This window comes from Canis aureus, chromosome 17 (genome assembly GCF_053574225.1).
Source record: "Canis aureus isolate CA01 chromosome 17, VMU_Caureus_v.1.0, whole genome shotgun sequence".
NCBI classification, from domain to species: domain Eukaryota; kingdom Metazoa; phylum Chordata; class Mammalia; order Carnivora; family Canidae; genus Canis; species Canis aureus.
The window spans coordinates 4,015,652-4,028,464 of record NC_135627.1 but is presented as its reverse complement, the minus strand read 5'-3'; the positions used below and the strand labels follow the sequence as shown (position 1 = coordinate 4,028,464).

Sequence of the window (12,813 nt, the reverse complement as noted above, 5' to 3'; positions counted from 1 at the left end):
GACATAGCCAGGTGGGGATTCACCTGGGGTTGGTTTGTTTCTAGAGTTCACGTCCATCCCCATCTCTGCCACCCTTCTGTACCTACTGTCTTTCTTGTGCTTTAATGCCAATGGAGATTATTTTGTAAATTTAATTGGACTCTTTAAATAAACTGTAAACATCTTGAAGGTAGCTTCTTTGTCTCATGGTTTTTATACCACTTCTGTATCCTCATCTGAGAACTGCAGATACTAAAATGCAAAAGGAGACCTCAAAACCTGGAATAGAATTATGGGATTTCAGAGTTTGGCAGGGACCATGTCCCATCACCTTATTGAAAGAGGTACTTGAATGGTCCCAGGTGTAAGGATGGTCCGGGGCTGAGTTTGGAGAGGAAGCCACCTCTCCACCCTGCAGAACATCATTGATAGATCTGCTTAGCAGTCCTTGAATCCTGATGGATGTAACCTTTCCCTGTTGCAGTCAGATTTACCTGCTTCTCACAAGTACTATTCCCTGAATTAGTATAAGTTCTAATGACTATTTTAGAATAAGAAAGCCATCCTCAGTAAGCTATAAGCTGTCAATCTTCCTTTCAAACTCAGAATAAAAATAGAAATACTATTTTCAAAAATATCTCTGGTTAACTTATGATGTGAATTAATTAATTCATTCATTCATTCATCAAGTCCATTTTTTATTGAGAATCTGCTGTGTGCCTGGTGCTATACTTGTTCCCAAGAATATATGAGTAACAAGAAAAACAGGGTCTTTAGCCTTAAACAGTGATACTCTTGTGTAGTACAGAAAGTAAAAAGTGAATATAAACACTAATTTGTTTATCAGTATATGATCATTAATATATTTATATCAATGATTTTATGTATGCTGTGTATCAAATCTCAGCTTTGGGTGAGGGCTGTGATAGGGGTTAGTATGTGGACCAGGTCCTTGAGGCCCTGGGCACACATGAACTAAGATAGAAGGGGCTCCTCATAAGAGGCAGTGCCTTTGAAGAATATCACCTGAAATACTCATAAGTCACTGTGGATTTAGGGTGTAGTGGTAAGAGTGAAGGAAATATTGTTGACACATTATGAAAGTGAAGTCAATAGTAATGCAGGTTTTTCTTTTCTTTTAATGTTAAAGAAGGAGAGGGAATTTAAAAATGACTCCAAGCCTTCCATGTTTTGGAAATTGTAAGCGATGGTGCAAACAAACACCAGTGGAGGAATGCTCTTCAGTGGGAGGGCCATGTGGTCCTTGTTGAATGTGTCAAGTTCAGGATCCATGAAAAATGCACCTGGAGAAGTCCAGGAGGCAGGTGATCCGGGACAAGAGAGAGATTGAGAGAGATTGGAAATCTTTGCACACACATCAAAACAGAGACCCTGGAGTAAGTCAGGTCAACCTGTCAAATATCAAGTCCAAAAAAAGAAGCATTTAAAAGAGGGTCTGAAGCAAACCAGTTAAAGGACTGTTAGAGAAACACGAATTGCAGAGAAGACTGGAAATGAGAAGCCAGATTTGGAAGGCCAACCAGAAGCAGGGACTGTTGTGAAATCCAGGGAAAGCATGCCTTGAGAATTTCTTTGTGGATGGGGGAGCTAAAATTAACAGGAGAAGATAGCCATTCAAACATAGTAAAGCAAACGCTAAGGAAGTTGCAAACTGCATCCACAGCTGAAATGTAAGGACGTATAAACTCTGCATGGTTATGGATATTGCAGCGTGGAGCATTAAAACTGTAATAGAATATGCTAGACTAAAGGAAAAAAGAGAAAGAGAGAGAGAGAGAGAGATTTAGGGATGGAACTGTTAACTGCCCATATTCACAATTTGCTGGTAAACAGATCTGAAAAAGGCCGTATTTTCTCAGAGTAAAGAACGGAGTTTTCAGATTACCAAAATATGATTTTGTTGAAGATGTATTTATTTATTTGAGAGCAAGCGAGAGCCTGTGCACAAGTGGGGGAAGAGATGGAAGGAAAAAATTTTCAAGCCCATGCCCTGCTGACCTTGGAGCCCACCTCAGCTCAGGGCTGGGTCCCAAGACCCTGAGATTGTGACCTGACCTGAAACCAAGAGCTCGACACTTAACAGGGTGAGCCACTCGGGCGCCCTCAAAATATGCTTTTGAGAAAGTAGAGTACACTGGCTGGTATTGGAGAATAATTACATGAATAATCAATGAAGTGGGAAGACACTGGCTCATTTCATGCAAGGTCTTAGTAAATGAATATTGTGTGGTTCACACAAAACCATGATATGAAGGGAAATGAGTGGCTTAGTAGGTCACGTAATATAAGCGACTTGCACAAAACCTTAAAATTATGTTCAATTTACCCTAACCATAGAGGACTCTACTAACGTGGAACCCATGATTTCTTTCTTAGCTTTTTCTCAGAAACACTTACTCAATATACTTGCTTACAAAATTGTATCTTTTAATTGGATGGTTGGCCTTTAATTATATCGTGGCCATTCATTGATTCAAATGTTACTCAGGCTCGCTCACCAGATAATCTTCGACTTGTCTAAAAGTTTTACTCCTCACTTTGACTTTAGTAGATTTGAAACTTGCCATGGACCCAAGGGAATGGTCATATGTTTTCATCTCCTTTCATAGTTTTGTTCATTGCTTATTCTGAAGAATATGATTCTCAATATAAATATCACATTTATTGTAGAAAAAAGAAATCCATAAATGTAAAGAAGAAAATTAAGTCACTAATAATTCTATCACATAAAGATAGTCACCGAACATGTTTTGATGTGTTCTGTAACCCGTCTTTCCTCTTCCCCACATGTTAGAATTTATACATTTATCTGATACTGTGTGTACATATTGGTAGCCTGTCTTCTTATACACACTTTCTGGACATCTCCAGGTCTTAGAGTTTTCTTCGACAACGTGGTTTAGCGATATGCCATTGGATCATACAAATGTCCTTAGTTAAATATTCTGCTATGTTAGGCATCTTATACAAATTGTCATTACTTTTCTTTATTTTTATGACACTGTTATTACATAATTTCATGATTATGGCAATAAATGTTTCATGACATAAATAATTTTATGTGCGCCATTGCTTTCACTTTAGGTTTCTATTTGTCATATAAACTGATGTTTTAGAAAGCCAGAGAGTTCTACAGGAAACTTGTCAGATTAGCCAGGTCTTTCCCATCAGCTCTTCCCTTCACATTTTCCTTTCCGGATACAATCACTTTGAACTCCTTTAGATGGTTCCTCTGGTTTTTATATCTATTTCATATTAAATAACTATGTTTCTCGCTGGACTTTGACTTTCATCTTTAGTCTGGGAGATGGGGATTAAACTCTTAGGTCCCCTAATCCCAGGCCCCATCAGGTCCGTCTACTGCTATGTGCCCATCTTCTCCTTGTGTCCCAACAAACTTCTGTTATATGAAGAAATATGTACCAGCCTTGTCAGTAGGGCTGTAAATGCTATCCACAGCAATTCACCTGGAATTCATTAATTACCCTTTCTTTCTTACATATTTTGTAAACACACGTGGAATCATTCTGCAGTCGTCCTTTCTCTCCTACCACATGGCCATCAGGAAATCCCAGTGGATCTTCTTTTCATGCAGACAGAAGTTAGCCACTTCCCACCTTCCCAAAGAACTGCAGCAGTGCTACCCATAAATATTTACATGCTCCCAAAGTAATAATTATTGACATCAGGATGTTTATAGAGGGAGCTATAAAAATGTTTTCCAATATAATTTAGACTCATAAAATTTTAAATGGTTGTAATACAGATTTAAAAATTGTTATTACCATCAGAATTTACAATCATTAAAATCTCAAAGTACATTTTAATTATAATGGCTTAATACATAGTTCTTAATGAATGAACAGATTCCCCAATAGTATCGCCTACTACATTATCTGCCAACATTCTAGAATCAGGAGGAAAGTTGTGTGCTTTTAGTTTTCTGTGCTTAAACAATGGAAACCCATGGGGAAGTCTCTGCCTGAGACCAGAGATGAATGAACTTTCTGCCTCAGTTTCTTAAGTTTTCGTGATAGTGGACAGGTAGAAGGCCATCGGTCTTCTGGTTGGTCTGACTCGAGTCCGAGAGAGACAGCCTGCTGAGAAAATGGGTTCTTCCTTCTCAGCCCCATTCACTGGTGGTCATCAGGGGTAGTTCACTCTGTTTCTGTGGGCGCACACCCTACCTGACCCCCTTTCTCCCTAACTGCTTCTGGGCTTTCAACTGAGATGTTCAGCTGAGCCTTGGGGAAAGAGGTGGCGATTCAGTGTCTTGGGGTTTTGAGGTCTAACAGTTTGTTTCTTCACCTGTTCCTTTGGGTGGCATGATATTTCAGAATGAGAGGGTTGGCTTTCTGAATGTACCTTATAAAGTAGCATTTCTGCCAATTGCCTAATTCAACAGTCATAACAAGTGTAAAACGATGCAGGGAACAGAGAATACTTACTTTCTAAGAACACGAGCCCCTGTTTTTCCTGATTGCATTTGGTGGCCCTTTGGGTCTTTTGTTCAGTGATTTTAGGTTGCATTTTTGGGAGAGTCTTATGGTTTTGCTTGTCTTTTTATAAAAACGATTTGCTGTCTTTGTTCTGAATTGTTTGAAGCTTTGGCAGTTCTTTGGAGTTTGTTCTTGAAGATGAGCAGAATTGTGAGAAAGTTTTCTTTTCGTTCTCAAATAATTGGTTGTAAGCAATAGTGAAGGGTCTGTAGTGTTTTCTTTGGTCAATGGCTGGAAGACAGACTTTCAAAAAACTAAGTAATAAGTTACCTACAAATAAATGAATTGGACAATTTTTTTGAGATCTCTTTCAGAAAGACTTGTAAATTTCTACTTCATCTTTCATTAAAGTGTTTTGTTAGGGACACCTGGGTGGCTCAGTGGTTGAACATCTGCCTTTGGCTCAGGTCATGATCTCAGGGTCTTGGGATCAAATCCCGCATCAGGTTCCCCACAGGGAGCCTGTTTCTCCCTCTGCCTATGTCTCTGCATCTGTCTGTAACCTCTCATGAATAAATAAATAAAATCTTTTTTTTAAATAAATAAAATCTTAAAAAAATAAAGTATGTTATTACACTTGGATTCTTTTTAAGGAACAGATCTACAAAGAGTTCCCTTATACATCTCAGAGCACATTGCACTTTTTTCAATAACAGTTATAATAGAAGACATTCTGGTATTTTTTCTGGTTTGCATTAGATGCTGCCCTTGGAGCTTTTAACCTTGTTGGACCTGCATATTCTGGGCATGACATTTTATAAGTATTCCTTGCCATTGACTGAAATTATTTTTACTTCCTCACTGCTGGTTTTTTTAAATATATGGTATAGTAAGAGTGAGGGGACGAAGGGAAGTAATCAAACCAAATCTACCATCCTCAGCGTTTTGAGGAGCTGGGGCTGAACTTCCCTCCCTCTCTCTTCCCAGCTGTTTCATTCTGCCCATGCTATTTGGCACTTGAATTCAGGACCCAGCCAAAAACTGTGTGCAGAGAAGGATGGTTGATTTAATAGAGTATAGCTTATGGTTATCTTTACAAATAACATATTTAACAAGCTACTCTTTTTCCAATTAATTTTATTAGTAGAGCTATAATTTCTTGAAAGCCTACTTACTACATGTCAACACTGTGCTGTGTAGGCTTACACTGAGGTGAACTGGCATCTTCATCAACTGGTAATAATTGGCTCCACTTTGCAAACTGAGGGGCAGAATTGGGTGTATTGCCCTTGGTCATGAACACCCCAGCACTCAGAGCATGCTCTGATGCCAAGCCTCATTTTGTTGTACCAAGAAAAATTCTCTCCTCTTTTCAAACACTCCTTAACTATCATGTGCCTGTTTTTCAGCTCCTTGAGTTCTTTCTTTTTTTTTTTTTTTTAAGACTTTTAAAATTTCTTTGACAAAGAGAGAGAGCACATAGGCAGGGGGTAGGCAGAGGGAGAGAGAAGCAGGCTTCCCACTGAGCAAGGAGCCTGATGTGGGGCTTGATCCCAGGACCCTCGGATCATGACCTGAGCCAAAGGCAGGTGCTTAACTGACTGAGCCACCCAGGCGTCCTGCTCTTTAAGTTTTTATGTTCTGTCTTCCATTTCTGAATAGTGTCACCAAACTTACCACCTCAGTGAATGCAAGATACTGGAAATACACCATTAAACTTTTATGGACTTCAGAAACCCCATTTAGACTTCTTGTTCTTATCTCAATACGTGTTTCTTTCTTTTGAATGTGCATTTCTTGTAGGATCGCAAATTGTATTGTTTATTTAATACGAGACTCCATGAATAGTGAGTGTTGTTGCACTTCCCAAAACAGTATTTTTGGTCAAATGAATTAAAAAAAAATTGGAGACAATCTTTAACTGATGGGAGTCTGGATGACACAGGCACTTGTCAGGTGATCCCTCTAATCTCATGGTACAATTCTTGGTATCTTAAAACAAAAAGCTTGCAGAATGCTATTAGAATGGGCTCTGACCTAAAATAATTGCTCGTGCATTATACATTCGTTTGGGACAACCTTCATTTTTTTCCTGCTAGCACATAATGCAAAATTTTCTACAGAAAGAAGTGAAACCATCTGCAATTCAAAAGCACAAAACATCCGCTTCCAGAATTTTCTATTTTTCCTATCATGTTGGATGCCAACATTTTTATACTTAAATAGAATATTTTGTGGCAGGATATTTGAGGACTGTGTAAATATTCTATTCCTCATCAAAGTTTCGCTCAAACTTCCGCCTTTCCAGCAGCACCCAGGAAACAGAGCGTTAGCATCCCATGACTGTCCTCTGAATCAGTTATTATGAGAGCGAATGCCAGGTTCTAACCTTGCCATGCCTCCTGCATGCATTTGTCAGTATTCTGTTGTAAGGAAGAGCTTTTTCTTCTCCCCTGTATTCAGGTAGTTCTGTGTTGCTTAGTATCACCGTGGACTGCTGGCTTCCTAGCTATAGTTCCATCCTGCAAAAACCTGGCAAACCTCACCTCTGCCAGTGATCAAGGTTAACTTCATCAGTGATTGGGACCAAGAGACATCGTGTGCCATCTGATAGGGTACGATGTGACGCACGTGCCATCCCCTCTGTGATTTGTCTGCTGAAAACATTCCTGTAAGGACAGATGAGAGAAGATCTTGAAAAGACAGAGGGATGGTTCCACATTGGAGGGAATTAAAGAGAAAGCATGACTACACACATTGGGGTGGTGGATTGCTCCCTGAGTCAAGAAAAATAGCTATCAACAACACAAATGGAAAAATTAATGAAATTTGAGTATGCATGGTGGCTAATAGTATTTAATAATGCTGAATTTTCTGTGTGAGAATTACCCTTATTCTTATGAAATACATACTAAAATATTAGAGATAAAGGGACATGGTACCAGTACCTGGGTGGCTCAGTCAGTTAAACATCTAACTCTTGATTTCAGTTCAGGTTATGATCTCAGGGTGGTGGGATCGAGCCCCATGTTGGGCTCTATGCTCAGCACCGAGTCTACTTGGGGTTCTCTTTCTCCCTCTCTCTCTGCCCCTCCCCCTGCTCTTGCATGTGCATGTGCATGTGCATGTGCATGCTCTCTCTCAAATAAATAAATCTTTTTTAAAAAAGAGAGATTCAGGAAAAATAAAGAGAGAGTGCAAAAATAGAGGGCAAGTATAAATTGGCAAATTTGGATAAAGGGCAGAGTATAAGTTTCTTAGAGTAGCTATAATAAAGTACCACAAGCTAAGTGGCTTAAGGCAACAGAAATTTATTGTCTCATAGTTCTGGCAGCCAGGAGTCTGAACAAGAAGTCAGCAGTACTGCACCCTACTGCGACCTCTGGGAGAGGCTCTTTCTTTGTCTCATCCAGCTCCTAGCGGCACCTGGTGTTTCTGGCTGGTGGTGGCAAGGCCCCCAACTCTGCCTCTTTGTTCATGTGGCCACCTTCACTGTGTGTGTGTTTGTGTGTGTGTGCGCCCGTCCCTGGGGCCCCTCATCTGGACCCGCCTAATTGCATCTGCACCCACCCTGTTTCCCAAGATGTCCATATTCACAGCTACTAGAGATTAGGACTTCATTGTTTCCTTTTGGAAGAGGAGATGCAATTCAAGTCATAACAGGTTACACAGGAGCTCTTTGGGCTACCCTTGAGACATTAACTGAACTTGCACTTATATCAAAATAGAGTTATCAGTAAATGTTAGCATGTGGAAAGTGGTAAAATTCCAGTATTAATGTGTTAAGAGAATTATTACTAAATGACAGGATTGGCAAGGATATTCACTGACATTAAATTGTTACAGAAAGCAACCAGTAAAATGTTTATTTATAAGATTGTGAGTTCATATGTCATCTGATAGGCAGTAGATACGAATCCTATCTGGGGGCTGGGAGGTGATATTTGAGTTCCATTTCCAACACCAAGGGACATAAGTTAGGACAAGCTGGTGTTTGGGTGGTGTGCCTTAGGGAAAATGTGTGCAGGGTTCCCCATAGGAACCATCCAACCCTCAACTGAAGAAAATATTTGAGGAGTGGGATTTTGCATGGATAACAATGATTATTTTCATTTCCCTGATGAAAACCAGTCACAATGTGATTGATTGTCTTGAAGCCAACCTGAAGAATTTGCCTCACAGGCTATATGGTACAAAGATAACATTTTGGTTGAGCTGTTCTCACTAATGCAAGTTTGTCCTAATTAGAAATTTCTTCTTTCAATAAGACCAAGGATAATGAGTGTTGTCAGTGTAAGAAATTTGACATCTGGTGATTGTGTGTGGGATATAGATGTAGGAAGATGTTTTGCACAAACACATGCATGTGTGCACGTGCACACACACCTCCCAGGGCTTAGAGTACTCACAGGCACCAAATATAAATGAAAAAGTATGTGTGTCCACACTCTATTTTCACTCTCGCTATCCTTTTCACACAGCCAGTTCCTAAGCCATCTGTTTTTATAAAGTACAGCGTTCAGCTATTTTAAAATAATATATGAGCTTTAGAAAATGTATAGTGATTGCTTAGACAGTTTTTCTTGTACCATAGAGTAAGTGCAACCTTGGACATGCTTTGTCCTGTGTTTGAAAATCTCATCAAAGCCCTCACCTCATCCACCTTCTCATACTCTGAAACAGCAAAGGGGAGTGGACACCCGAGCTGGCCAGGCACAGTGAAATGTACCCACCAGCACATGGGGGAAATGAAAGTTCATGGTTACTATTGGCACCTACATTCTGCACTGAAAATAGGGAGTCCTGTATCCACAAAAACACTGTAATTAATATGTGTACCAGCTCAGGAGCACTTTTTGCCAGCTTTTATACTCCGTGCTTTAGAAAACCATTTAGTTGATTCAGCATTAGTGGAATGAAATTTGAAATGTAAAAAGAATGTTGGTTTTTTTTTTTTTTTTTTTAAGTATTTAAGAATATCATGTCTGGAAGAGAAAAAATATTTTTGAATACATATTCTTTTTCAAATTTCCATATTAAAAATGGAAAATGTCAAGGTGAGATTTTTATTGAATGATTTATTGGCTCTCACTTTGCAAAATTTAGAAAATCATTTTGTACTACTGAGTAGCTCAAAGTATTAAAAAAAAAAGTAAGTACCAGCACAATGCATTATGAATGTTACTAATTCCCAACCCCACGGGCCATTTCCTTTCCCTATGCTAGAAATTAGACTCTCCTGATGATATTAAGGCAGGTCTCTGACATTTTGAAGAGAAATCTTACTTTCCACATCCTCAGCCCCTCAGTTCCGGTGGGATCCATTAACAACCAAAATCGCACATTAATACTTGAGCTAGTCACGTGGAGAATGGTAATCAGTCGTGATTTTATCAATGGTGGTTTTCCCCATTTTTGTTTTCTTAATAGATGTACAATTTCAGAAGTGTATACAGCTTCTCAGGGGATCTTTGAGGACGAATGTTCTTACTGCACGTGGCTCCGTCTGTCTAGGGACCTTTCCCAAGACCAAATGGTCAGGCACCGGGACCACTGTAGGTGGGTACTCCTAGCCTGTCCAGTGGTGGAAGAAAGAAGAGATGGAGAAGGAGGAGAGGGTGAGAGGAGAAAGGAGAGAGAGGGAAGAAAGGAAGGAAGGAAGGAAGGAAGGAAGGAAGGAAGGAAGGAAGGAAGGAAGATGGAAGGAAGGAAAGGTGAGTCACAGATGTCTACTTGAAAAAACAAAGGCAGGAAACATAAGTATGCATATAGTGATTTTGTAATTTTATTCATGCACCTTTGAAAATAAAGGTCAGGCAATTTAGTTAAAAGTTATGAAACTTATAGTTCTCTGCCTTAATTTTTAATAATTAGCCTAAGTTTAGTTTTTGGCTCCTATTTTTTTTTTTTTTCGGTAAATCTTTTTTAGTGCCTAACATGTGCCAGGCACTATAACAGGGGGTGGGGGAGAGTGTCACAGGGAGTAGGAATAAGCTGTGTCTTTGATGAGGGAAGTTTCAACCCCCAGGGAAGGCTGGCTTCTGTACAGGGGAGAATGCCTGGTAATTGAGTAGCACAGACTGGTGAGTGATGTCATTGGAATTATAATGAATGAGCCCAGCTAAAATACTGAGCATCAAGTATCAGCTTCAGACTTACTTTGAAAGAGCCTCATTGCTTCTTATACAATAGAAAGTGTTCTCTCCAAGTATCCCATCTCCATCAGCACCAAGTTGTTCTCCTATTTATTTTTGTTGTTATTGACAAAACAGGTTTCTCGGTGATTTTCACTGTTGTCTTATCTCCAGATGTTTGGCATAGATGAGCTGAAGCATTTATGCACTGGGGAGAAGGAGAACACCTTGATTTACTTCTACCTATTGGTATTGAAATCAGTAATGACACCCTGTGGTTCTCTCTCTTAATTGGTCCTTTAACAATTGATACATAAATAGGTATGCAAAATCTTACCTTCCTGGTTGGACCCCAAAGGATAGGACTCCTTAGTCAAGTCTACTTAACAATATTGCCTGGAGTGCTTTCTTTTCAAACTTGGAATAAGTGTAAAAAAAAAAAAATTAAATGTACTAAGAAGACGGTTTAAAGTCTTAAGGACCTTAAATTTACATGCTTCCATAGCTAAGTGAAAAATCTGAAATATAAAAACCTAATTTGTTCAAATACGGGAGTATCTCGATATTATTATAGAAAATAAAATGTGGTGCACTCTGAGTGGTGAGGTGAGCAATATAGTTCTCTGCAGGGCACAGAGTAAGATATGGACTAGTTTGCCACCTTGATGTACCTTTAGTTTTGTCTTCATAGAATACTCAGAGCAGTCCTTTGGAAACCTTGTGTGGAATCGGTAAGGTATAGGAAAGCTGCTTAATACAGATATAGAATAACAGAAGCAAAACCCCATATATCAGTATGTCAGATTATGAATGTTACACACTGTTTTATGTAACGATAGGAATTCAGCAAGGATATGAACTTCAGTAACGTTGGAGCCCAGAATTGTATTCAGTAAAAGGAATGGTGTAAGACTTGCATTTCTCTGGCCTGAGATCAGTGACTTGTCATTGGGAGGTGAACCCTGAAGAATCTCGGTCAGTGGGGAGATGTTCACACCATGCCCTTGGAGAAAAGATGCAAACCATGCCTGATAAATTTTACAGAGCTCATTGAAGATTTATGTGATCAAATTTTTCTCAAAAGGAAAGGATATCTGTCATTGTATTTAAGCTGGGATGAGTGGTGGCGGGTGGGGGGGGGACATGCATCATCAAAGGTGCTTGATGAAGGGTGCTTTGAAGCTAAAAGATGTGTAATGGCCATACTTAATATACTTCATCTACTAATATCTACAGATTGTGCTTTTTTCAGAAAATCATTACTGGAAAGAGGAAAACACACACACACACACACACACACACAACTGGAAGCCGTTAGCCCAAGCCTTTATTAGAACATGGTAGTGTGAAAATAACTTTCAGATGACCTTCTGAAGAGAGCAGGATGCTTGAAGAGCTTATAAGGTAGTTTGGGGAAGATCGGTCAAAGTTCATAGAAAAGTTCTCCGCAGAGACTCTCCAAAGATGTGGAGAACTTCTGCTGCATTGGAAACAAAGCAACCAACACAGAGATGTAGTTGTCTCTGCAGCCATGGATTGGATGTTTGGGGTTTAGCAAGAGGGATGGGGAGAAAGATTTGGGGACGAGGCCTAGCAAAGGTCAGTTGAACGTTTTCTGGGACCCCTGAGTGGCTCAGTGGTTGAGCGTCTGCCTTTGCTCAGGGCGTGATCCTGGGATCCTGGGATCGAATCCCACATCGGGCTCCCTGTAGGGAACCTGCTTCTCCCTCTGCCTGGTCTCTGCCTCTGTCTCTGTGTCTCTCATAAATAGATGAATAAATAAAATTCTTTAAATAACCCATTGGAGTTTCTCAGAAATTATTGACTGCACTGTATTTGTCTTTAAAAAAAGCAATTAGTTTCCTGCATGATTCTACAGGGTTGTATCTAATACAGACTTTTCCAGACCTGTTTTCTGACCAACATAGAATGGAGAGTTTTGATCTGCTTTCTCTGTTAATAGTATCCATGTTATAACTGCTCTTTTTTTCTTACAGGCTGGAGCCAACGTCCTCCTGCAGGATGTTAATGGAAATATCCCATTGGATTATGCCTTAGAAGGGACAGAATCCAGCTCTATCCTGTTGACCTATCTCGACGAAAATGGTAGGCGGATGCTCTGAAAACGGTAGCGAGAGAGATTTAAAGACAGCACGGTAGTTACAGGATCTCAGGTTGATGTGCTTGACCAGATTACGTAACAGGAAGTATTTTTTCCTGTGTAGCCTTTCATTGTTCCC

At 39.7% G+C, this 12,813-nt stretch overlaps 1 protein-coding gene across 2 annotated transcripts in view; it reads left to right on the top strand.

Annotated features, from left to right (window-relative positions):
- The window catches only part of MYO16 (myosin XVI), a 594,113-nt gene that overhangs the window by 216,164 nt on the left and 365,136 nt on the right, over positions 1-12,813 (top strand). For both annotated transcript variants that reach the window (XM_077854971.1, XM_077854970.1), the window contains exon 5: positions 12,571-12,679. In XM_077854971.1, coding sequence (XP_077711097.1) covers positions 12,571-12,679 — 109 coding nt within the window. The remainder of the gene's footprint in view (positions 1-12,570; positions 12,680-12,813) is intronic.